Genomic DNA, 24,890 nt, shown 5'->3' with positions numbered 1-24,890 from the left:
TTAATTTTGTTGATACATGACTCTTATAATTATTTAATTCATTTATTTAATATCAACACACTTTAAAGAACAGTAATTATGCACTGGAAGTTTTATCCTACCACATATGTAAACCCCTGTTAACGAAATCAATTTAGTTAGAAAAGGAAGAAACATAGAAGTGAACAGACAAAGAAGAGGTGATGGGGTCAACACATGATCCAGTCGTGTGTTGACACAGGCGGAACAAATGTCAGTCCTTTTTTTTGTATTTTCTCTTTGTCACTGCAACCAGACTTTGCTTCCTTTGTTTATATAACTGTATTTATGCTCAACTTTCACAGTCAAACATATTCCACAACTCACATCTTTTTCTGAGAAAACAAAAGTCATATTATTACGTATTATTTTATAAAGAAAACACACCACTCTCCATATTAACTTATGTGAAAACATGTCAGCGCTTTTCTTCTGAATAAATTGACCGGAAGTTACTTTTTTTTAGACGGAAGGAAGCGGCAGACAAGTTAGATGTAGTTCTTGGCGTGTTTCGTATAATATTAGTAATACTATTGTAATCTGCGTGACAGTTTCACTAAACTCTCTGACTTTATTCCTGTCAGGATTTTTTTCAGCCCGTTGGTGGGCTTAGTAGTTTCCTCTTGCTCCGTGTAACCGCGACGTGATGGAAAGTTAACGTTAGCACTCGGAAAAATAACGGACTAGCTAGTTAGCTATCACCAGCTGTCCTAACACACATGACTGGAGAAACCGATTAACTGGTTATGACTGTGACTGTACTTAGTTCTATTTTTCTTCCGGGGAAATTTTGTTTTCTCGGTTAACATACATATTCTTTTAGCAGGTTTTTACCCCACCCCCACACCCACCATCATACGTGTTAACTTAGCAAGTGTGGCTAGCTGGGCTACCTGAAGAAAAACGCCGCTTTATGCGCGGAAGTGTTTGAACACCTATGGACTAGCTGTGTGCTGTCATAAAGCTGATATGGTTGATAGGCTAAAGCTGGTGAGTAAACCACACCTTTAACAGGGAGTGACAAACACTTGTAGTCACGCACATAGTCAACACGTCTACAGCTCGAGACTGTAGTGAAACTTAGGTCCATGCTTCCTTTGCTCTCGTACGCAGCTGCTGCCAAGTTAAGTCTCTGCCCGTGAGGATATCCGGTCCACCATGAAGACCCTCGGACCCAGAATCTCATTTTATGCGGGCTTTGTGGTGGGAACTTTTACGCTGTACGTGTTTCTGCGGCAGCTTTGGTTTGAGAAGACTCTGCCAATGCATCAAGTCACCACCTTGGCTAGAATTCAGGACTACCAGCAACAGCTCGAGGAGGAAAAGAAAATGTGGAAGAAAGAGGGGTCTGCACTTTTCAACCTCGAGCACCCTCATCACATAGGTATCACAGCATGTGCCTCTTTAATGCCTTAATTAAACACCAATCTGTGTGTTTCAGACTTTGAATCTTCTGATAAATTAATAATTTACGGTATTCAGCTTTGGACTTTGGTCAGCTACACTTACAGCATAAATGAAAACTTCCTTTTTAAATTTCACTTCTTCATTGTAGTCCCTTTTATACCATAGTAGTCTCACTTTCTGCTAGGCAAGTTTGTACATTATATGTATAGGTAGTGAAGCATAGAAAGCCATGGACTGCTTCAGTAGCTACAAATATAGGTAAAAACCTTTCAATGTTTTAAAGGGGTGAAATGTTTTGTCTTAAACCAGAACAATATTTTATCTTCAGGCCAAGTGAGGACGTGATTCTATTTATCTTCAGACTTTTAGGACATATGTTCTCAACAAAGAAAAGGGTTGAGTCCGGTTTATAAAACTTTATCTCTTGCACGTGACCACGAGCTACATAGTTATATCCTTGAAGATTGTACATATTCACTTAGAGCACAGGTTCGGAGTCACCTTGTTGCCTTATTTAACTGAAATGTCTGCAGTAATCCATTTTTTATTTTTCAATATTTTTTATTTTGATTAACAAAAATGTGCTCTGTGTTTGACGATTAACAGAGCCAAGTTACATTTGTTTTAGATTGCAGCTGTTTTCGTTTATTGCAGCCATAACTCTCTCAAGCCTTGTTTATAACTGCTAAGTAGCCTTTCCTGTTATACCTGAGTACTTTCTGTATGATATGAATCTATGTAAAACCCATGATGCAATAATGTAGTCAAAAGTGGGCTTTACGGGCAGCTGTGTGTTTACATTTCCAGGGACGTGCACGTCAGGACACAATCTAGGATTTCAAAGAGGTTTGTGGTTACAGTGTGCTTATGGCGTAGATTTAGCAAAGAAGTATAAATCCCTTATAACCAATCAAGATTTGAACATTACCAAGTGAGAACTGTGGACAAGAACAAACAAGAAATCAATAGTCATATAATCATGAGGATAAAGTGGAGATGATTGACTACACCCTCAGGAAGCTCAGCAGTCGCCAGGTCTTGACTGGAATCCACAAGGAAGAAGAAAGATGTGAAAGCTCAGGAACACAAAGCACAGGGAAACGAGTGTATTAGCATACATTGAAGGGAAGAGTCCAACTGTGTTAGTGAGAATTGGAAGCTGATTTCTGTAATCCAGGACAGGGGAACAAAAACCTCTCATGTCTCTGTAATTTGTTTAAGTCAGCAGATTTCTAGCAGACCGCTGATAAGTAGAACCATTTTAGTAACAGTTTCACTTAAGCTGTGAATAAAGGTGCATATCACCGTACTGAGTCATGAGTATTAGTTACTAGAGCTTTTTGTTCTCCCTGCAAAGACAAAAGTGAATACACACAGAATCACTCATAAGAGTGAAATGAAATATTCAAAGCATCCATGACACCTATTAAAGAAGATCACAGATAAAACTGGAAAGAAAGTTAAATAAATTTTTTGAATCTTTCAGACGAGAGGGTTTGATCACCTTACACTGCTTATCAGACCAATCAATTGTATAACACTTTTATAAAATAATATAGGTGCATAAATGCTGAAATGGATTCTTTTACCCGTTGGTAGGTGGTTGCCAAGCATTTCATAATATTCATGAATTTAATCGGGTTAATATGTGCAGTACCTGTGTACTATGCCAATTTTGGTTGCTCAAGTCCTGATTATGTTGGAGGATCTCACAGGCAGACAGATTTTGTATGCTATAGTAAAATGTTGCAGGGGTCCGTACACTTCATGGGGTGTTGTAGTGCATGAAAGCATGTTATTACCTGATTGATCCCCACTTTTCCAGTAATCTGGTATCTTATGTATGTGCAAATATACCTTTAGTACTCAGATTTGATGTGAAATTAAGGTGAAGTAATTCATTACTGGTAACTTGCCCAAACTGTTTATCTAAATAGCTGTTGCACTGCACTGATCTGCACTGCTTTTTTGTGACAGAATTATTACCAACCATAACTAGTCTCAGTATTTCCAAGTTGCCATCAGCAAATTAAATGTGAAATCTTGTCTTTTTTTCTGCATTGATTATTTGCGAACCTGGAAGCACAGTCAACAACAATAACATGTGAGCAAAACATCTTTCCATTAGTTTACCCTCCAGGACCATCAGTAGTTGTAGGAGGTTCCTGAAACAGTTGGACTTATCTTTGTTTCAGTCAGTGAAATGATAATAACGTCTCTGTGTCCTTACCAGGTGAGGATAGCCGCATGGCTGATGAATTGTACAAAAAGGTGCGTATTCTTTGCTGGGTGATGACTGGACCCAAAAACCTGGAGACGAAGACTCGACATGCGAAGTACACTTGGAGTCGCCATTGCAATATTGTTGTCTTCATGAGCTCTGTGGATGACCCCGACTTTCCCACAGTGGGATTAGGTACAAAGGAGGGCCGGGATCAGCTGTACTGGAAAACAATTCGGGCCTACCATTATGCTTATGAGCATTATGCAGATGAGGCAGATTGGTTCCTCAAGGCAGATGACGACACCTACGTCATAGTGGACAACCTGCGCTGGATTCTTGCAAACCACACTCCTGAGGAACCTATTTACTTCGGCAGACGATTCAAGCCCTACACTAAGCAGGGCTACATGAGTGGTGGTGCAGGCTACGTACTGAGCAAAGAGGCTTTGCGAAGATTTGTTGAAGGTTTTAAAAGCAAACAGTGTACTCATACTACCTCCGTAGAGGACCTGGCAATGGGGCAGTGCATGGAGAAAGTTGGGGTGCTGGCTGGAGACTCCAGAGACTCTTTTCATAGGGAGACATTTCACCCCTTTGTCCTTGAGCAGCACCTCACTGCCAAATTTCCAAAGAGCTTCTGGTATTGGAGCTACTGCTACTACCCCATCTCAGAGGCAAGTGTGGCAAACACCGTTGACATTGTGTTTACTCTTGACATCACTATTAAAGAGGTTTAAAGAAAGCTGAACACTATTAATATTTTAACTGAATTCTCACCTGCAAAATAAAATCCAATATTTGGATGCATTTCCACTTCACTCCATACTAGAACAATGTTTAAAGTGGACCTGTTATGCTTGTTGTTTTTTCTTTCTGGCATGCGTGCAAAGTGGTGGAAGCTAATATGGATTCTTTAATATTGAGGTTAGCATTATATGCTTAATCTCTATTAGCCAAACGCTGAAGCTTTGGACTGCACTCTCTTGCTTGTGAGGTGCAGCCAGTCTCAATAAAGTGAGCTTACTGGAAGAGCAGCTAATATAAGAGAGTGGTTGAACTAATTCAAAATTTTGTATCTTGCAAAGCTACTCTAGTAGAGTCCAAGAATAAAATCCGCAATAGATCCAGTTTTAACATTATATGTTTAACCAGACTAGCATTCTTTAATCAGTCATTAACTAGCACAGCTACACCTGGTTAAATCATAATCTGCATGAGCATCTTGAACATGATGCGTGTTACCAACATTGTCACTGTCAATTAGCATTTATACACATGGTGTTTAGACCCACAAAATGGTGATATCGCAACAAGACTGTGGGCTGGGTACTGCAGTTTTGTTACAGCCCTACTGTTTAACCAAACTGATGGAGTCTTGCATTCATTTCTGGATTTATCAAGCATGAATAAATAGTCTGACGCAAGACCATTAGTCTTCTTTTGTACTCCACCCATTCACATTGACATTTTCTTTTGTTTACAAAACAAACATTCCTCCATGTGTATTAATAACCATATCTTGTTTTTTTTTTTCAGGGTCCTAACTGCTGCTCGGACATGTCAATATCTTTCCATTACGTGGATGCTGTAGGGATGTATTTAATGGAATATTACACTTATCACCTGCGTGCCTTTGGCTACAGATATCGCTATCAGCCTCCCACCCCACCTGGCTACAGTATAAATAAGTTTGAATCGTGGGATGCTGGGAAAAAAGACAAAAAGCTGGAACAAAAACTAGTCCATCCAGACCTATCCAGAACTGACAAGAGACAGAATGAAGATCCCCCTCCTGTAGATGGTAAAGATGGTCCTGCTGCTGCAGAGGGTAAATAACAGTAGGACTTTGTAGCAGTGTTGAGGGTACTGATCATTAGGATATGCGGTGGATTTGGGGTGTTGAGTGTTTGGGTATCCATTCTGATAATCAAAGTGAAGTATAAAAACTTTGTCCACTTAGACTGCTAGTGAACTTTGACAGCAAGACTGGGTGTTCCCCATGCTAAAAGGTGACCTGTGGCTCTGTATGTCAGTTTTGTCAGGTGTTTTCACAGATTGTTCCATAACAGGACTCACCTTTCTGTTGTTCTGAAAACAAAGTAAACCAGTATTTCCAGTGCATTTTTAAAAAAGTGACTTTTCTGTTCTTTCATTTCTTACCACAAAGTCCCAGTAAAACTTGTTCTAACACTCTTTAAGGCTTGCTGGAGTTGTTAGGCTTCAGTTCACACTTATAGCTACATGTGCCTGAAACCTGGTTTATGTCAGATCATATTGTTGTTTACGAGAGTTTGATGCCTCCCAAACACTAGCGTTTAGGATTGTGCTTAAAAGCCTTTTCACATAAAATACAAGGGTAGCATCTCTTTACTTTTTATTTTTGGTTGTTTTGTGTTTTGACAAGTTCCTTCTTTGAAGACATGTTTTAAACCAAGACGTTGCATAAGTCTAAAAGGTTTACTTAAGTGAAGTAGTTACAGTTAACTAATAATATTTATGTACCCATTAGTCTGCATCTCTTGGTAAACCAGACATCAGAATTGGTGAAAAACTGCTGTTTTCCTAAAAAGTAAATAGGCTAATCAAAGTGGATCTCCTATTTTTCAAAGTAACAGTGAAAAAAAAAAGGTTTTAAAAAAGTGATGAATAGGTCAATCTTTTATTCTCTATCAAATGAAATATTTTGTCCCATGGATGGTTTTATATATATATATATATATATATATATATATATATATATATATATATATATATATATATATGTGTGTGTATATATATATATATGTGTGTGTATATATATATATATGTGTGTGTATATATATATATGTGTGTGTATATATATATATATGTGTGTGTATATATATATATATATGTGTGTGTATATATATATATGTGTGTGTATATATATATATATGTGTGTGTATATATATATATATGTGTGTATATATATATATATGTGTGTATATATATATGTGTGTATATATATATATATATATATATATATATATTGTATTGTATTAATATTTGATATAACCGATATCATACGTTACTAAATGTATTTTAGGAAAATATTTTGATTGCATACTCCTCAATAGTGAGGTGACTGTTATGCTTTAAAAGGAATCTAAATTTCTACAATGCAGCCAAAGATTTCACACAAGACCACAGTGAAGGCTGATGAGCCTTTTCAGCTGTTATATGTGATCGGGCTAATTGTGTGGCGCTTGTGGGTCTTTTTCTTTCTTTCTTTCTTTTGTTAAAGAGGACTTTGTTTAGTCAGCAAAGACTTTCTGGGAAGTCAGTTGGATGAAGAACAAGTTAGTCAAACTTCTTTTGTCTTCTCTGGAATGAAAAATGATCTTTATCAACCGACCCACAGCACATTGTTACCTTTCTGTGTAACGTGCTGCACACAGTTTCCTGCATCTTCCTACAGTGGAGTCATTAGCTTGTGCCTTGTAAATTGAGATTGTATGAGCCAGCCATTAGCTGCACACTTGACTTAGCACTGTGACATGAGCGTGAAGAGAGTGTTGATTCAGATGGCTGTTTTATTTTACTGAATCCATCTGTTGTAATGTGTTTGAGCTTCATTCAAGTCAGTGAATGTCTTTTTTGGTTTTTTTAAGTTTGACAAAGGTGGTGTTATTTTGAAAGTCTTTGCCAGTCAGGCCTCATTTGAAGTTGGCACACTTTGCACATGTAAAAAATAAAATTAATAACAGCTCTTTTGCTAGTTTCTAACCAGACATTAAACCTGTGGTAGATGCAGTAATCACCAAAGGTGAGCTTAAATGCTGAAAGAAGAAGAAGGAATTTGGCACATATCTGCAGAGTGACTAAAGGTTTTCATGGAACGGTGGCCATTTTTTTTTCTTTTTCTTTTTATGACCACATTTTCTTCAAGGTTAAAAATGTATGAGGTTGATATTTTCAAATATAACTTTGTGTTTACACTTGGTTTCTGTAGTATGTGCACGAACACATGCATGTTCACCAGAGCATGGTTTAAAAAAATGTTTTTTTCTTCTCATCTTTCTTTTGGCTGCTCACGTTCACATTTGATATCAGCCGCATCATTTCTAATGGTCCTTGACAATCTTCTCATTTCAGAGTTTTCTTAAAGGGAATGGTGTACAGTGCTATATTTATATTTGGAACGTATTTATATTGGAATAGAAATCTTAATTGAGTCGATACACTTCAGTGTGGATATGAGTTCATTTTAATGTGTGAGCACACATGATATAATCAGTGTGCAGGATTGTTTTTAGTGAAATGGTAATTTAATCACTATAAATAAAAGCATATTTTATTTTATATCATGATACAAGTATGTGTCATGTGTCCATTAAACAAAGCGTTCCATCCTGAGGGGGGAAAAAAAAATCCAAAATGGAGTCAAAACATTTCCACAAAAGCGATACATAACTTTCTTTCTTGTATTTCTTTTTTCTCAAGTGAGCGGGTTTCTTACCTATGCCTTCCATCATCAGTGAAACCGCCTCCTCTTTTCTGCATACCTGTTTTCACGCAGACTAGTCATACCTGTTGCAAAGAAAAGTAAAGTGCCTTCAAGCTATCTACACTGACCAAGAAACACTGCTCACTGCTTCCTGGAACTAGATTTGTCACTTGCCATGGAATACCAGACTTGACAGATCCACACCTTTTCACAATCTCAGCCTGAGCTCTTGTGATAGGCGTGAAAAAAAAAAAAAAAAAAAAAAAAAAAAAAAAATCAGGAGAGGCTGTAGAGAGTGTAATGCTGCCTCTTGATTGAGAGCGAGCAGTTGCTCCCAGCTCATCCATCAACAAGTGTGGTTTACTGTTACTGTTTTAACACCTATGCCTAACCATGTTGTTTTTGGAGTCTAAACCTAACTAACAAGTGCTTCCGAAGTTGCTTAAAAGTGACCTGAGATTTAAGAAAATGCATCTAATTCATTTATCAGCGCATCTTCCTTCTAGTGAGAACTGTTCTACTGATTCCAAAGGCACTCACTTGTTCTCCACCCCAACAGATCAGCAAGGCTGTGATCAGTGTCCCCTGCAAAAGAAAAATATTGCATTCAGTAAAGCACAATGATGAAAACTTGTTTAACACCAAATTCAGCTGCTTTTTATGTTAAAACAACTACAGGTTAAATGAGTTTCATTCTTAGGAAAAGTGGAGCAAAAATTCTTGGCATACTGTTTGTCAGAGCAGCATTTCTCCGTCCCATCAGACCCAGAAAGCTGTCATAACCGATGTCATCAAATCTCTTCAAATCACGGTCCGATCCAGCCTTGGGGGACAGGGAAAAAGAGTTACAGTGGGGCAAAAAAGTATTTAGTCAGCCACCGATTGTGCAAGTTCCCCCACCTAAAATGACGACAGAGGTCAGTAATTTGCACCAGAGGTACACTTCAACTGTGAGAGACAGAATGTGAAAAAAAAAAAAAAAAAAAAAAAAATCCATGAATCCACATGGTAGGATTTGTAAAGAATTTATTCGTAAATCAGGGTGGAAAATAAGTATTTGGTCAATAACAAAAATACAACTCAATACTTTGTAACATAACCTTTGTTGGCAATAACAGAGGTCAAACGTTTACTATAGGTCTTTACCAGGTTTGCACACACAGTAGCTGGTATTTTGGCCCATTCCTCCATGCAGATCTTCTCGAGAGCAGTGATGTTTTGGGGCTGTCGCCGAGCAACACGGACTTTCAACTCCCGCCACAGATTTTCTATGGGGTTGAGGTCTGGAGACTGGCTAGGCCACTCCAGGACTTTCGAATGCTTCTTACGGAGCCACTCCTTTGTTGCCCGGGCGGTGTGTTTTGGATCATTGTCATGTTGGAAGACCCAGCCTCGTTTCATCTTCAAAGTTCTCACTGATGGAAGGAGGTTTTGGCTCAAAATCTCACCATACATGGCCCCATTCATTCTGTCCTTAACACGGATCAGTCGTCCTGTCCCCTTGGCAGAAAAACAGCCCCATAGCATGATGTTTCCACCCCCATGCTTCACAGTAGGTATGGTGTTCTTGGGATGCAACTCAGTATTCTTCTTCCTCCAAACACGACGAGTTGAGTTTATACCAAAAAGTTCTACTTTGGTTTCATCTGACCACATGACATTCTCCCAATCCTCTGCTGTATCATCCATGTGCTCTCTGGCAAACTTCAGACGGGCCTGGACATGCACTGGCTTCAGCAGCGGAACACGTCTGGCACTGCGGGATTTGATTCCCTGCCGTTGTAGTGTGTTACTGATGGTGACCTTTGTTACTTTGGTCCCAGCTCTCTGCAGGTCATTCACCAGGTCCCCCCGTGTGGTTCTGGGATCTTTGCTCACCGTTCTCATGATCATTTTGACCCCACGGGATGAGATCTTGCGTGGAGCCCCAGATCGAGGGAGATTATCAGTGGTCTTGTATGTCTTCCATTTTCTGATGATTGCTCCCACAGTTGGTTTTTCACACCAAGCTGCTTGCCTATTGTAGATTCAGTCTTCCCAGTCTGGTGCAGGTCTACAATACTTTTCCTGGTGTCCTTCGAAAGCTCTTTGGTCTTGGCCATGGCGGAGTTTGGAGTCTGACTGTTTGAGGCTGTGGACAGGTGTCTTTTATACAGATGATGAGTTCAAACAGGTGCCATTCATACAGGTAACGAGTGGGGGACAGAAAAGCTTCTTACAGAAGACGTTACAGGTCTGTGAGAGCCAGAGATTTTCCTTGTTTGAGGTGACCAAATACTTATTTTCCACCCTAATTTATGAATAAATTCTTTACAAATCCTACCATGTGAATTCATGGATTTTTTTTTCACATTCTGTCTCTCACAGTTGAAGTGTACCTCTGGTGCAAATTACTGACCTCTGTCATCATTTTAGGTGGGGAACTTGCACAATCGGTGGCTGACTAAATACTTTTTTGCCCCACTGTAGCCTTTTGCTCAGTGTTGTTATTTTTTCAACTTCTTATTTAATACGTTTGCTGAAGTGGCTGCGAAGTTCTGCGTGGAAATGTGAGTGCATCTCATTTGACTTAGTCATACCTCTGTCAGTGGATTGTAGGCCTTTTCTTCACAACAGCACCTCACAGTCAGTAAAATGAAGATACTCAATGCAACCAGTGAAAAATGTGTTTCCTCCATCACTTCACTGAACTGTGAATCACTGGATTAAAGGTAAAAAGAAAAACAAAAGACATAAGTAAGCTACAAGTGAATTTACACATTAGGGAATCAGATGGGAGGCGTCTCCATGTATCTGTGGTTAAGGTGTTCTTTGTTCTCTGTTGAACTGTCCTCCACAACACTTAGCGATCTGTTGTGTAACTTCAGTTTACAACGATGCAGCAAAGCTGTTTGAGTATAGTTAAATACTGCTTCTTTAAGGCACCAGTTTATCTTAGTGGTACTCATCTGCCTTGTGCAGAACTGTGGCATTCATTTTCATATAGTTGTATGAATGATGCATATCAAATTATTGTTGACCCCAGAGTGTCTTAAAATATGAGTTTTTGAGTATTTGGTTTAAAGCACATCTATTTTAGGAATTTGGCTCAAATATAAACATTTAATATGTAGCAGCCTAAGCCTATTGCTACATAACTTAGGATGGATTTAGGGTCACCTGATACAGCCCTAACTATAAGATTTATCCAAAAGGAAAGTTTTAAGCCTAATCTTAAAAGCAGAGAGGGTGTCTGTATCCTGAATACAAATTGGAAGCTGGTTCCACTGAAGAGAGGCCTAAAAATGGAAGGCTCTGCCTCCAATTCTACTTCAGAACACTCTAGGAACCACAAGTAAGCCAGCAGTCTGAGAGTGAAGAGCTTGATTCAAAGTGACATGGTACTGTGAGGTCTTAATGAGGCCTGATTATTCAAGACGTTACATATAAGGAGAAGGATTAAACATTCAATTCAGGATTTCACTGGGAATCAAGCATATATTTATTAGTTTCAGATGTAGCCATTCTTGTATTTTGCTTGTTTACATTATTGTATTTTGCACAACTCTGTTGCTTGTGAAGCTCGCACACAAGAATTTCACTCACATGTACTGTACCAATGTACCTGCACATGTGATGTGACAATAAAAGTGATTTGATTTGATTTGATTTGAGAAGCTAGTATAGGAGAAATATGCTCTTCCTTTCTAGTCCTTATCAGTACTCTTGCTGCAGCATTTTGGATCCACTGAAGGCTTTTCAGGGAGTTTTTAGACATCCTGATAATGATGAATTACGGTAGTCCAGTCTCGAAGTAACAAATGCAGGAACTAGTTTTTTTCAGTATCACTCTGGGACAGGATGTTGCCATCCAGAATAAGCATCTGGCTGGATGTCAGATTTTTATGGCTGAGTGCAATAACCTCAGTTTGATTTGAATATAGAAGCAGGAAATCAGATATCATCCAGGTCTTTATGTCTTTAAAGACACTCATGCAGTTTAACTAACTGGTGTGTGTCATCTTGGTTCATGGATAGATAAAACGTGGTTTTAGATGCATAGCAAATATCTGCCCACTGATTAGCCTTAAATATTATGTCAGAGTCTCTAAAGGCCTAATACTGGTTTGGTAAAGCTTCAATTTGCCTCTGTGGCATCACCATCATTATATAAAGTCCATTAACTTTCGTGTGAATTATGTAATCTATTAATCTATTCTGCTGTCCATGACCACAGCCATTTCTTCATAAAATAATTCACTTGTTCCCTTTTATTGTGCTTCAAATGACTTTGTAGATCTCGTGCTGTTAACAGCAAGACATTCTTCCAGAATTTCATGAGCATTCCTCTTGAATTTTGTATGTTACAGCTGAAACCCAAGCTTACAGTGAACTTTCTCTAGTGTGTTCATAACAGAATACAGAGTAAACACTACTGTTTCAGTGCTTCCTCTAACACCTTTTGAATTAATAACCACGTCAGCTGGATATGGACAATACACAACATTGTCTATTGTCTGCCTAGGCTCAGGGCAGACCAATGACTGGCTGGAGAGATCATATTTCTCAGATGGCTTAAGACTCTCTGCTCGAACTGCTGCCCACGCAACACAAACCCAGATAAGTGATAGGAGGATGGCATTGTCTATTGTCAATCTCTGTCAAATAAACGTCAAATACTTGTCTATTAGCCAACATGAGCAGTTCCTATTTTATTGTTTACATTTTTTTCTCTCTTTTCAGAAGTCTAAGGAGGAGCTTAACCTTTGAAACATTATGCTGTTCATAAAAACTTGAAAGGTGCTTATTGACTGAGCAAACACCATGTAGATGAAGTATTGTGCCACACCTCTTAATCTTTGAATTCAGTTGTATTCAAAGACAAAAGTCAAATACGTAGCCACGCAGTCCACCTTTACAAATATTTATGAAGGAATGGGTGAGTGCCACTGTTAGCACTCACTCCCGCAGTCCAGCGACATGGAATTACTGGTAATTCTATATGCCTGTAGGTGTGAGTGCAAATAGTTGTCTGGCTCTTTGTGTTAGCTCTTTGTGATAGTCTGCAGCCTATCCCAGCTGCAACCAAGTTGCGATGACGAGTCGCTGAGTCCTGAGGTGGAAAAAGGTGAGCTGAAAGGCTACAAACTTCTTCTGGCATCAACACAAAAACTGTGCTAGGAGCTTCATGGCATGGATTTCAATGTCTGAGCAGCTCCTGCAGCTGTGATGTGTAGGTATGCCATATTTTGTGCATATAGTATGACAATTATTTTTATTTGCTATCACTCCATTGCTTTTTACCTATACTTATATTTATCTATTCTCACCTCATCCCATCTCAACTGGCTGCTAGAAATATGAATAATTAAGGAATAATATAGCAAGTTTTAAATAATCAGATAACTATAGTGCATCAAGTGATACATTTTGACCTAATTGCTTATGATTTAAGTCAAAATGGAATAAAATAGCCATGGAGTATTGTGTTATCACATAATCCCACATTATAATTTAATTCATGCAGTCAGCCATGTAAAGACTCATGTAACGAACCAAAAGTGTAAAAAATCTTACCCTGAGCTGATCTTTATGTATAAACCAACAATCACTCCAGCTTTTCCCTTCGCATCAGAGCAGCGCCATGTCACGTTGAAGCCTGTCTTTTAAGACAGCAGGATTTCTCTTTCTCAAATTTTATATAGCTTGAGTTAATTTTTAATCTGATTAGCACTCCACCCACCACCCAAAACTCTGTCCCACCCTAGCACATGTATACACATAATTTGTTGTAACTGCCTCATTAGATGTTCCTCATTGAAAAAATGATATTTTTTTCCCATTAAGACATAAAAGAAACAGGCAAAAAATCTACACAAAACTAACAATAAAGCTAAATGTTTCATCCTCATGTGGATAAAACTTTGGCTTAAACATTAAAAGAAAAAAAAGAAAGTAATCTGGAGCTTATTTGTATGCTGAATTGTGTACAGACCTTTGTCCATTCCTTATTTAATGCAAGAGACATTAAAAGAAAATGTTTAATGTGGTATATAATAGCTTTGTGACATGGTGCATCATCCAGCTGGAAGCAGCCATCGGAAAATGAATCATACTTTTTAATCTATTCATTATGTGGAACAGGTTTTGCTCGATTATCTTGTTAGAATTACTCTTCTGTATCTCTCACATGAAATCTCTTTGTCACTGAAATGCATGCTCTTTAAGAAAACGAAACACAGTGTCAGATGGCTTACAGTAACATGTTTGAAGCTTTAGCTTACGTTTGTGGTCAGGGTGTGAACTAACGTTTTAGGGCGTTGTAGCTTGCAGATATTTGTTGCCTGTTACTCTTAGGATGACTTGTGTTACAGTGACAGACATTCACAAGAGCAAATTTAAAGATGCGTGTGTTTTTAATTATTTAGCATCGCTGCTCCCTTTAATGTAATGAGTGACATCACCACATTAAATGTGAACATATATGAGCATGTAGTGTTTGCCACAAGACATTATGAAACTTGTTCATTCCAAAGTAAGTGCCATAAAGTTTTAACTATTATCTCCTGTCAAACATGTCAGTCAGCCTTCCTGTTTGTCAAACACTACAGTTTATTTGCTCCACAGAGTTCCACAGAATTGGTTGCTCGTTGCTAGGAAAAACTATTTGCATTAGACATTTTCCCTTGGGCAGTTTTGTTTACCATATGCCACAAAACACAACGTATGTTGTCATTGCTATGAAAATGAAACCCAGCTTTAGCTATCCGTGCAGCCAGATGACACATGCAAAATTTAAGCTATTACTTATTAGACATAATGACTGGGATGACCACTAAATTCAGACAAAACTGAGGTTATTGTAAAAATCCTAGAAACATGGTGTCTAACCAGGTGGACTTGTTTTTGACCAGGATATCTTCTTCAGTGTGCACATTAGACAAATATACATATATATATTCTTGCATTTGTGCAGAATCTCTAAAATTAGAGTAAATAATCAAACCCCGTCTCATCCTAAAGACCTCATAGTAATCCAATAGAGCACTTCACTCTCAGACTGCTGGCTTATTTGTGGTTCGTAAGGTATTTAAAAGTTGAATGGGAAGCAGAGCCATCAGCATTTAGTTCCTTCTGTGAAACCAGTTCTCTCTGTGAGTTTGTAATTGGGAGACAGACACCCTCTGCTTTTAAGATTGGTCTTACAACTTTTTTTTTTTTTTGATAAATCTTATAGTTAGGACTGGATAAGTTGACCCTCAATCCACTCTTAGTTACACTGCAACAGGCCTATGCTGCTGGTGACTTCCCATGATGCAATGGTTCTTCTTCAGTCACCTTTTTTTTACTCACTATGTGTTCTCTCTAGATTCACTCTCTAGATTTTAATTATTACTTATTATTAATCTCTGTCTTTCACCTGTCTCCCACCCCTCACCCCCAACTGGTCGCAGCAGATGGCCTCCCTGAGCCTGGTTCTGCTGGAGGCTTCTTCCTGTTAAAAGGAAGTTTTTTCTTCCCACTGTTGCTGAGCGCTTACTCATAAGGCGTTGTCTGATTGCTGGGGTTTTCTCTGCATTATTGTAAGTACATTGAGGCGATTGTTGTCGTGATTAGGTCAGATTATAAATTAAACTGAACTGAATTAAATTACAGTGCCAACAGCTCATCAGTGGCTTGATGAGACAGAAGAAACACCCCTACAGACTCATCACATGCAGAACAATTGGTTTCGTTTTCTTTTTGTTTTAATTTTAAATGGAAAATATTTTTAACACTTTTATTCAATTTGTCGGTGGTTAATTTGATAAATTGATAATGCTTTATTGATAGCTTTATTTATTTTCAAATGACTCTAGCAGTTAGCAGTAGGCATCACCCAGCTAACTCTGTCCATAGTTGCTGAAACCTGGTATTAGCATCTCTTAAACTTGATCTAGAATGTTAACGCTTTCATTTTGTACAGAACATGAAATGCATGGAGAACAATTCATCTTTCGCTGAAGGACTTTGTCATTCAGACACAAATAAAAGTTCTGAGCTTTTCTATTTCTTTCTTCTTCTTTTTTTAACCTCAGTTACTTTGAATTCAGTTTTGCCATAGGCAAAAATATTCTATTGCAACAATAAATCTAAATGTTTAAAGTCTTTCTAACTACACAAAAACAAATACTCATTAGTATCACGGTATCATGGCTGCAGTCGTGCTCAGTCATACATTGCACAAACAAAGTGAAGCAGGCACTTAAAAAACCTGTGGTTCAAAACCTGTTGATGTAAATAAAGTGCTCCACTTATATGAAAAAGCTTCTGAGGATTTTTTATTGGACCCTAGGGTCTTAATCATATCCATATGTGTCATTTCCACTGAATTCCTTGCAGAAATTACTGTGTAAGCAATCAGTCCTCTAATTAGACATTTTATATAATTTATCAACCACATTAAATAGGACCGCTTTCCTGTGTCCGGGCAAGAGCGTCATATATTTGTGTTGTACACTCATCGGTCACTTCATTAAGAAATCTTGCTGCTATCTTGATTGAGCTCCTTTTTCTTTTAGAACTGCACTAATTCTTCATGGCACAGATTCAACAAAGTTTTTAAAACTTTGATTCATACTGACACGACAGCATCACACAGTTGCTCCATATTCATCATCTGCACATCCACGATGACACTCTCCCCTTCTACCACATCCCTAATCTGTTCTGTTGGGATGTAAATAGTCAGCAACTAATACTAATATTTAAAAAATAGGTGAAACATTCAGGTGGTTCGATAAGCATTTCACTACATATCGTACTGTGTATGACTGTGTACGTGACAAATAAAATTTGAATTTGGTTCATATTTCTTGCGTCAGATGTAAAAAAAAAAACAAAAAACAGACAGCGTTCTTTTCAGAACATTTTGCTCGAATCATTAAGTCTGTGAAGGTTCTCAGTCATCCAGGTCATCGTAGTCAAAGGAGCTTGCAAAGAAAAGCGTCTGGACTTCTTTAAGTTGCTTGAAGACGTTTCACCTCTCATCCGGTCAAACCAGATTTAAACCCAGTGGGAGAGGTGAAAACATCTTCAAGCAACTTGAAGAAGCAGAAGTTTTATTTATATTGACATCTGCTCCCATGAAAAAGAAAATATTTCCAACATCGCCCCCTAGTGCCAAGAAATCCTCCTATCACACATTATGCCAGGCATTTCATTAGGTACACTTTGCTACTATTGAGTTGAACCCACTTTTACCCCCAGAACTGCCTTAATTCTCATGCCATTGAGTCAACATGGTGCTGGATAAATTCCTCAGAGATTTTTGTCCATTTTTACATAGTTGCATGACAGCATCACACATGCTTCAAATTTGTTGGCTGCACATCCATGATGTGAATCTCCCGTTCACCCACATTTCAAAGGTTTTCTGTCAGATTGAGTTATGGTGGCTGTGGAGGCTGTTTGAATAGGGGGAACTCATTAACATCTTCAAGAAACCAGTGTGAGAGGATCTGAGCTTTGTGTTATCCTGCTGAAAGCAGCCATTGTAAGATGGGTAGTCAATACAGTGATCATAAAGGGATCCAAAGTGGTATGCTATGAAATATTTTCACACCATTAGCTGACATATATGGTGTCTTCTGCAGTTGTAGCGCATCTTCTTTAAAGATGTGATGTCCTGTGTGCACAGAGATGCTTTTCTACATATCTTGGTTATGATGAGTAATTGTTTGAGTTACTGCTGCCTTCCAATCAGCTTGAAGTGGCCTGCCCATTTTTCTCTGACCTCTGCTCATTTTCTAAACCCTAGAGATGGATGTGTAGTAAAATCTCAGCAAATGCACAGTTTCTGAAATACTCAGACCAGCTAGTGTGGCACCATCAACCCACTACATTCAAAGTCATGTTTCATCCTTATGCTGATGCTTAGCAGAGCTTCAGCAGGTCTTCTTGACCTAATAAAGTGGCCAGTGAGTGCATATATTTAAGAAACTATTGCTGGTTAACATAAATGGGCCAAAACAATCTGCTCATGTGATATGATTGATTATCGTCTAATTGGAAGCAGCTCTGAATTTTATGTGTCTGTGCAGAGCGTTATATTACTGAATTACCAGACATGCAAGAATGACAACAGGACTTGTGAACACATGAAATGACTGATTAACTTTTATTTATTTATGTTTTTTTTACATTTTTTTAATGGTAGTTGGACAATTTGGTTCTGAATGATCTTATTTATTTGTAGGACACTCATTGACATACATGGAAATTTAAAACTTTAACTCTAGAGTGTTATCGGAACCTACAAGGAACCTATTACTACTGGAAACTATAAGTGTGGGAGAACATAGGGATGAAAAACCTAGTTTTCCAAATTCTGGAAGAGCACTGAACAAGTCTGACATGCTTCAGTCCACTACTGACTGGTTAAATGCAATAATATCACTCTCTGTCACATAACCTGAATTTGCTGAATAAGTGGGAGAAATCCATGTGGAACCTCAGAGTGAGTCCCGGGGAGGCCAGTTTTGATGTCTATTTAAGTTACCGAATACGGTTCCTCACCAAATATGGGTTATTCCTGTTATTTGAGAGTTCTGCAGGATTCTAACAGGGTAAAGCTATTTTTGTGTAAGGGTAAAATCGGTGTGTAAAGAACAAAAGAAAGAGAGTAGCCATAATGAGTGAGTGGTATAGGATCAGGAGAAGAAGTTAAGTTCTTTGGATAAGAAGTTCTTTTGTGCTTAATGCCGGTCCAAGAGCAACAACAAACAGGATATGTGCTTATTTTTGAAAATGTTTCACGCCTCAAATCAGTCAAAAAAACAAACAAACAAACAAAAAACAAGCAGGCATTGCAATTCATTAGATTGTAATTTTAAAAATGTAATAAAGGTAACGACTTAAATGCGTCATCACAATGACTCTGATAAAGTCACATTTCTAAAAGACACTGATGCTCCAGGTCAAAACTGCACTATTCTGGGTGCAAGATGGACTTTTACCAGCGTTATATTGTGTGTCAACAGAGCTTCAGGGCAAAAAAAAAAAGAAGAAAAAGAAAAAGTATGTTTGTAAATGGAGCAGTGTGTAATGCATTAGGATGTAAAATAATGGCACAAGGAAAAGAAACGCACACACAGCACACAGAGTTTTATGTGGGCTTTTGTGATGGGTCTTTACCTTAAATACCCCCCCTTCACTTGGTTCTGTAAGAGATAAATTCGCTAACGGCACGAGGGGAGATTTCTTTCAAGTACCGTATTTCCCGGACTACAAAGCGCACCTGAATATTAGCCGCACAAGCTAAAATCAGGGGAAAATCCTGTTTTGTACATACATTAGCCGCACCTGACTAAAAGCCGCAGGTGTTTCAATGTTGACTTATCATATGTAAGAGAATATGCACAAAGGGAATTGTCAGGAAAGAGATGGCTGTTTGGAGACACACCCCTTTTATTAATATTTTGAAAAACAAGTTATGGGTACATATTTGCACATGTAGTACATAACAGTAACCTACAGCACACCAGAAAAATAGATTCGGACTACCTTTTAGGCTCAGGTGCAGTGACACGGCTTTAACAAGAAGAAAAGTCAGTCATTCACCATCTTTCTCTTCTTCCTGCGCTCTAAAACCACCAAAGTCCTCTTCTCCAATGTCGGAAACGAACAGGCTCAGGATGGCTTCGTCATCCACTCTCAGCTTCTCTCCTTCGTTGTCACTTTCAAAACCAAAGAAATCCTCGTTGTCAGTGTCAGAGTCGAACACCCTCTGAAGGGCCGTGGCGGTGTCCTCCTCTCCATCATGCAGCAGTCCAGCCCTTCAAAATCCGTTGGTGATCGTGGATGTTTTCGCACTTTTCCACGCTGTCAGAATCCACCGGTGGAGTTGGGCATAACTTGCTTTTCGCAAGTTTATCGCCGCTCGTCATCCACGCCTCCTGCTGAATGCGTAGCGCTACTTTGAAGTTTGTTTTTCGCGCTACTTCGTACGGCACTACGTTGCCTGGCGGACGGACATGTGACTAACATACCACTCTTGAACCCCGATCCTTCCGCCAGGCAACGTAGTGCCGTACAACAGCGGAACAAACAAAACAAATCGTCTTACGATATCACAAAAATCATGGAAAATCCATAGAAAAGCCGCACCTGACTAAAAGCCGCAGGGTTCAAAGCTTGTGCAAAAAGTAGCGGCTTATAGCCCGACAATTACGGTATTTGGGTCAAAAACAAAACCTGGCGACTGTGTGAGAGGGAACAGGGGGAGCAGAGGGACTAGGTGGGGGGCGGGGAGAATGAGAGGATGGCGGGGCAGACAAACAAAACTGCTTTAGAACACATGGACTTTCCCCCACGTGAATCAATATTCAAGCCCTGATCTCCCTGATCTCCCTGTTGAGCAATGAGGCCAAAGAGAAGAGGGAGTTGAAAGACGGATGATACAGAGGGAGGGCTGTGGGATGTCATGTGTAAAGAAAGAGATTCTCATTGGAGGCAAAGGGAGAGAAGATCACTATGTACGTTTGGAGAAAAGGGAAAAAGGGGAATACAAAAAGCATCCTACATGGTGAAGCCATCTTGGTCAGACGCTCAGGACTTCATGAGCAACACTAATTATTAATAAGGTAGGTGTACGATAAACATATGGAACAGGATGTTTTTGTTGTTTTTGAGAACAAAACAGGACATGAGCAATTGCTTCAGCTCCGAGTGAGAGGCCAGTTTCAGGACGTGTTGCTCTTTCTTGCTTTGCTAAACAAAATCATTTTTTTACTGCTTTTGCTTTTTTTTTGGGTTTAATTTCACTTTAGATGTAGAATAGATTTGTTAATAGCATTTTTTTTTTGTTAAAGTTACAGTGCGATTAACTCTTTTTTTTACAAACAGCATTTTTGTTCTGGATTTAAAGGTTAAATGTTCTACTAAGGTTATTTTCCTGCACAGCGTACCTTTGCAAATGCATAAACACCATTAAGTCAATATTTGCTTAGTGCCTGCAGCAAAGGATTTAACACCACAAGAATAACACTGCACGGCAGCTAAAAAATTATGAACTCATCTATAAGACAAAGTGGTTTACATTTACTGTGATGACAAACTAACCAAATAATCCAGGTCTTTGATTGCACTATTTACTCAGCACATACAATAATAACCCTAATGTTTTTTTTCCCTTGTTTTTACTATTCCGATTTAGTGTAGTGGCTTTGGAAAAGTGTTCTTTTAAAGCAGGATGATGTCCTCCAAGCTGAAGTGGCTGATTGTGATCCAGCTCCTGCTGAATGAACAGGCCTTGTGCAGGGTCCCACCTCCTTTGGTGCAAAAGAGCACTCTGCTTCCAGGAAGTGACACCCATGAAGCTGTAGAGGAGGTGTCCAAACAGAATCTGGACTCTCTCCTGGGATCTCAAGTTCAGTCTGGTCTCTTACCTGAGGAAAAATCTAAAAGAATCCGATCTGCCCAACGAATGACATCGGTCCTTGGGGCGAAGCTTCAGGAGCAGATTCAAGCTCATTTACATATTCAGGGGAACATCAGCTGTGAGGAGCTGCTGTCAGCCAGCGCTGTGGATGACTCGCTGTCCTCCATGTTTCCACAGGAGCTGTTGGGTCTCTCTTTGGTGCCTGTGTTGGTGGTGGCAGGGTGCCCAAAGGAAGCACAGACCCTGTTGCTGAAGCTGTATGATCTGCTGGGAGTGGCTGATACAGAGGAGCTCCTGATGGAGGTAGAAGGCCTAATAGAGCGAAGGATGAGTAAATCAGCAGCTGCACCAACACCCACATCAGCATCATTGCCTTCAGGGAGAGATCAAACTCAGCGACACATAAAAGCTGTGATGTTTAACATTGAGCAGCTGGCATTCGTGGGAGAAGGCAACACTATTCAGGAGGGGCACTGCGAGGGTTGGAGTCGAGTAAATGGGACCGTGCTGATAGGAAACGCTGTGGAGGGCGGCACAGGTGGACTGGAGGATGCTGTGAGCAGCTGTGAAAGCCTGGGATTCCTGTGTGCTGGTGTGACCAGCAGTGGGCGTCACACACCCGGGATGTACCAGGCAGTGTGGAAAAAAGGTAGTCGCATATTGCCATCTGAATCCACAGAATCTGAGACCTGGATCCATCAGTGCAGCGCCACAGCAGCAACTGGTCACCGGTGGAAGCGCAGCACCCAGAGGAACTGCATCAACAAAAGCGAGCAGCGCGTGTACAGTGTAATGGAGTGGATCCCTGGAGTCAGCACACTCTATAACCTTGGCACAGCTGTGTATTACGCCTCAGTCAACTGTTCTGAAACAGCCAAGGAGAGAGCCATCCTGAGCGCCGTTGACCTCGGAACAGATGCCCTCATGGTCGCCACGGGTGGGACTGCTGGGGTAGCAGGCTATGCTCTGGGTGCAGGGGTGAAGACCGGAGTGAAAGCTGGGGTCAAGTATCTGCTCAACTCCATGAAGGAGGAAGATGACATGCTGGTGAACCAGTTCAGCGTGGAGGAGGGTGTCATCACCATAGACTGAAGAATCAATGAATCACCCTCTTAAACTCTGGCAATAAATACTGACATAGCTACATGTGTAAAGATAGAGGATCAATAATTGATAGCTTACCTGTTTGCATAGTAACTATTAGTGATAATTTGCAGTGCAATTTTTCTTTTCTTTTTTTGTAAGTGTGTACACAACGAAAGAATATTATTAAGACAGATTCCAAATTGTCTGCATATATAAAATAATAAAAGAGACAATGTAAGCTAACGATGAAATAAAAGTCATTCCACAGAGTGAAAAATGTCCACATGAGCTGAAAACAGATCCAATAATTTATATCCTCAGAAAGTAAGCTTTAAGCCATTGCTTAGAAATAATATTTTAAGTATATACTTTATAAAGTAGTTTACTAGTTAATCGTATTAGGCAGCAACACTGATGACTGGTCTCAGGAAACAAAACCTTCAGTCCCTCAACACTTTGATTTTGCCCGTCTCTGTTTATCATCTTTTTTATTTTTAATTTGTCTCTTCCTTCAGCTGAAACCTACAGTCAGGTTGTCAGGTCGCAGTCATATTCTCAGCTCGGATTTAATTGCAGGGACACTAGCCTCATGATAAAATATTGTTGCTGTATATGTTTTCCTGTAAATGTTATTAAATTTTACATTAAATTGGTGGCAGTGTATAAAGTTATCAGATTGTTTTTTGTGCTGAAAATATTTAATGTGCACGCTCGTGTTGAACTGCAGTACATACCTAACACAGCTTTAAAGAATATTTACATAATACTTTAAAAAGAAGAAAATAAGTGGCATGGGGTTTGGCACTTATAAGGCGCCTTCAAACTCAATTTAAGCAATCAAAATGCTTCATACTGTAAATTTGAGTCAGCTGATCACACACACATGCGTGCGCGCACACACACACACATATTTGTACAAGGCTTTTTGCAATACCTAAGGACTTTTACCTAACATTCACACTCCAACAGATAACACAAACTGGCCATAAGTGCAGATGTGTTAGTGTGTGATTGTGATGTATTTTATTATCTTTACCCATATAACTAGAACAGACTTAAATGAAATCAATAAAACTCTTTATGTTTTATTTAAATTTTTTTCAAAGTAAACGCTAACAATGAAGTTCAAGGTCAAATGCTTAGCCAGTTGTGGAATTTGAAGATAAGCCATAAAGAATTGTCGGTAGATTTAAAGTTTTCACTGATTTTATCATTTGGGGTGACCCTGACCTTAACCTTGGCCCAATTTTCAGCACAATTAAATCAGCTCGAGCTGTTATTGATATCTACCATCACACAAAATTTTGATATCTTCAAAACAGTGGATGTTATGCTGCTAAGAAACAGACAGACAGACAAACAAACCGAACTGATTACATACTGCCTCCCTTCAGGGGGGTGAAAAATTCTGTTTAACTGCTTCACTTTCAGGGCCTTGACATTTTGCAGTTGGCCACACTGTTGCAAATTAGACTTAGATTTAAGAGACGCTCCTTGGTATTGGCTTACAGGATACACTCAAATTTCTATTTAATTCCAGCTGTCTGAGACGTTTGTGAATTTGTCTGTTCTCTCTGTTGATGCAGATTATTTATGAACCAAAAGAAAGAAACCCACTGTGTTTCTTTTTTTGTGTGTGTTTGGTGCTGGCCCTGTGACTGACCAGTGACCAGTGCAGAGTGTTGCCTGTCTGTTGCCTAATTCCCTCTGACTTGATCAAGATATTCTTACACAACATATTATTTATTTAAAATAACCTGCCACACTCTAAATATACTGAAAAAAGGATAAGAATCAAAATATTTAATCTGATAGGCCCAACAGACCTATAGAATGTATGGTTAAGTTAATAATAATAACTATATTAGATTTGCAAAAGAGAAATTATATTTAGAACTTAGGAATTTCTTCACACCTGCATGGCGCATTTGAGTCAAAGTTAAAAAAAAAAAAAATCCAAACTGGCATCCTAATTTCTTTGAGTGAAGTGTGACATCTACTGGTGACAGTAGAAATCGAGAGAATGAACACATTAAATACAGTGTGCTGTCGTCTAATAAGCAAAATATGCCTGGCTTGTAAATCAAAACATGCGGAGCCACCCACTGTGAATAGCCCCTGTGGGTTAAGGAGCAGTAAATTGCTGAGTATTTTCTTTCAACCTTTAAAAACACAAAGATTTTGTTTTTCAGCACTTTTCACAGTATGAAAAACATAATGTCACATGCACAAACCCAATATCTGATTTACACACATGAGGACTTGCGTAAATACCTCTGAGCAGTTCTTGC

At 39.1% G+C, this 24,890-nt stretch overlaps 2 protein-coding genes across 3 annotated transcripts; both read left to right on the top strand.

Moving 5' to 3' along the window:
* The first annotated feature begins 500 nt into the window (after window positions 1-500).
* c1galt1lb (core 1 synthase, glycoprotein-N-acetylgalactosamine 3-beta-galactosyltransferase 1, like b) lies at window positions 501-6,003 on the top strand. 2 transcript variants are annotated; one of them, XM_085354103.1, is made up of 4 exons: window positions 501-1,008; window positions 1,132-1,402; window positions 3,659-4,323; window positions 5,186-6,003. In XM_085354103.1, exons 2-4 carry the CDS (start codon window positions 1,177-1,179, stop codon window positions 5,483-5,485), a joined length of 1,191 nt encoding a protein of 396 aa, XP_085210229.1. In that variant the 5' UTR covers window positions 501-1,008; window positions 1,132-1,176; the 3' UTR covers window positions 5,486-6,003. The 2 variants fall into 2 exon arrangements, with proteins under 2 accessions (XP_085210229.1, XP_085210228.1); XM_085354102.1 differs by having other exon boundaries at window positions 501-1,402.
* A 14,577-nt stretch (window positions 6,004-20,580) lies between these two features.
* Window positions 20,581-23,254, top strand: apof (apolipoprotein F). The gene is made up of 2 exons (XM_085354100.1): window positions 20,581-20,716; window positions 21,289-23,254. Exon 2 carries the CDS (start codon window positions 21,325-21,327, stop codon window positions 22,603-22,605), a length of 1,281 nt encoding a protein of 426 aa, XP_085210226.1. The 5' UTR covers window positions 20,581-20,716; window positions 21,289-21,324; the 3' UTR covers window positions 22,606-23,254.
* Window positions 23,255-24,890: the final 1,636 nt, after the last annotated feature.

This window comes from Diplotaxodon limnothrissa, linkage group LG5 (genome assembly GCF_057381915.1).
Source record: "Diplotaxodon limnothrissa isolate DT_005_m linkage group LG5, D_limnothrissa_male_GT1.1, whole genome shotgun sequence".
NCBI lineage: Eukaryota > Metazoa > Chordata > Actinopteri > Cichliformes > Cichlidae > Diplotaxodon > Diplotaxodon limnothrissa.
The sequence above is the reverse complement of the archived record's forward strand: the minus strand, read 5'-3'. Positions and strand labels throughout refer to the sequence as shown.

Bases quoted from the DNA above. Each gene is read 5' to 3' on its own strand.
- c1galt1lb (XM_085354103.1), top strand. From the start codon at position 1,177: ATGAAGACCCTCGGACCCAGAATCTCATTTTATGCGGGCTTTGTGGTG. The intron at 1,403-3,658 runs GTATCACAGCAT...TGTCCTTACCAG, and splicing joins CGAGCACCCTCATCACATAG to GTGAGGATAGCCGCATGGCT. The intron at 4,324-5,185 runs GCAAGTGTGGCA...TTTTTTTTTCAG, and splicing joins GCTACTACCCCATCTCAGAG to GGTCCTAACTGCTGCTCGGA.
- apof (XM_085354100.1), top strand. From the start codon at position 21,325: ATGATGTCCTCCAAGCTGAAGTGGCTGATTGTGATCCAGCTCCTGCTG.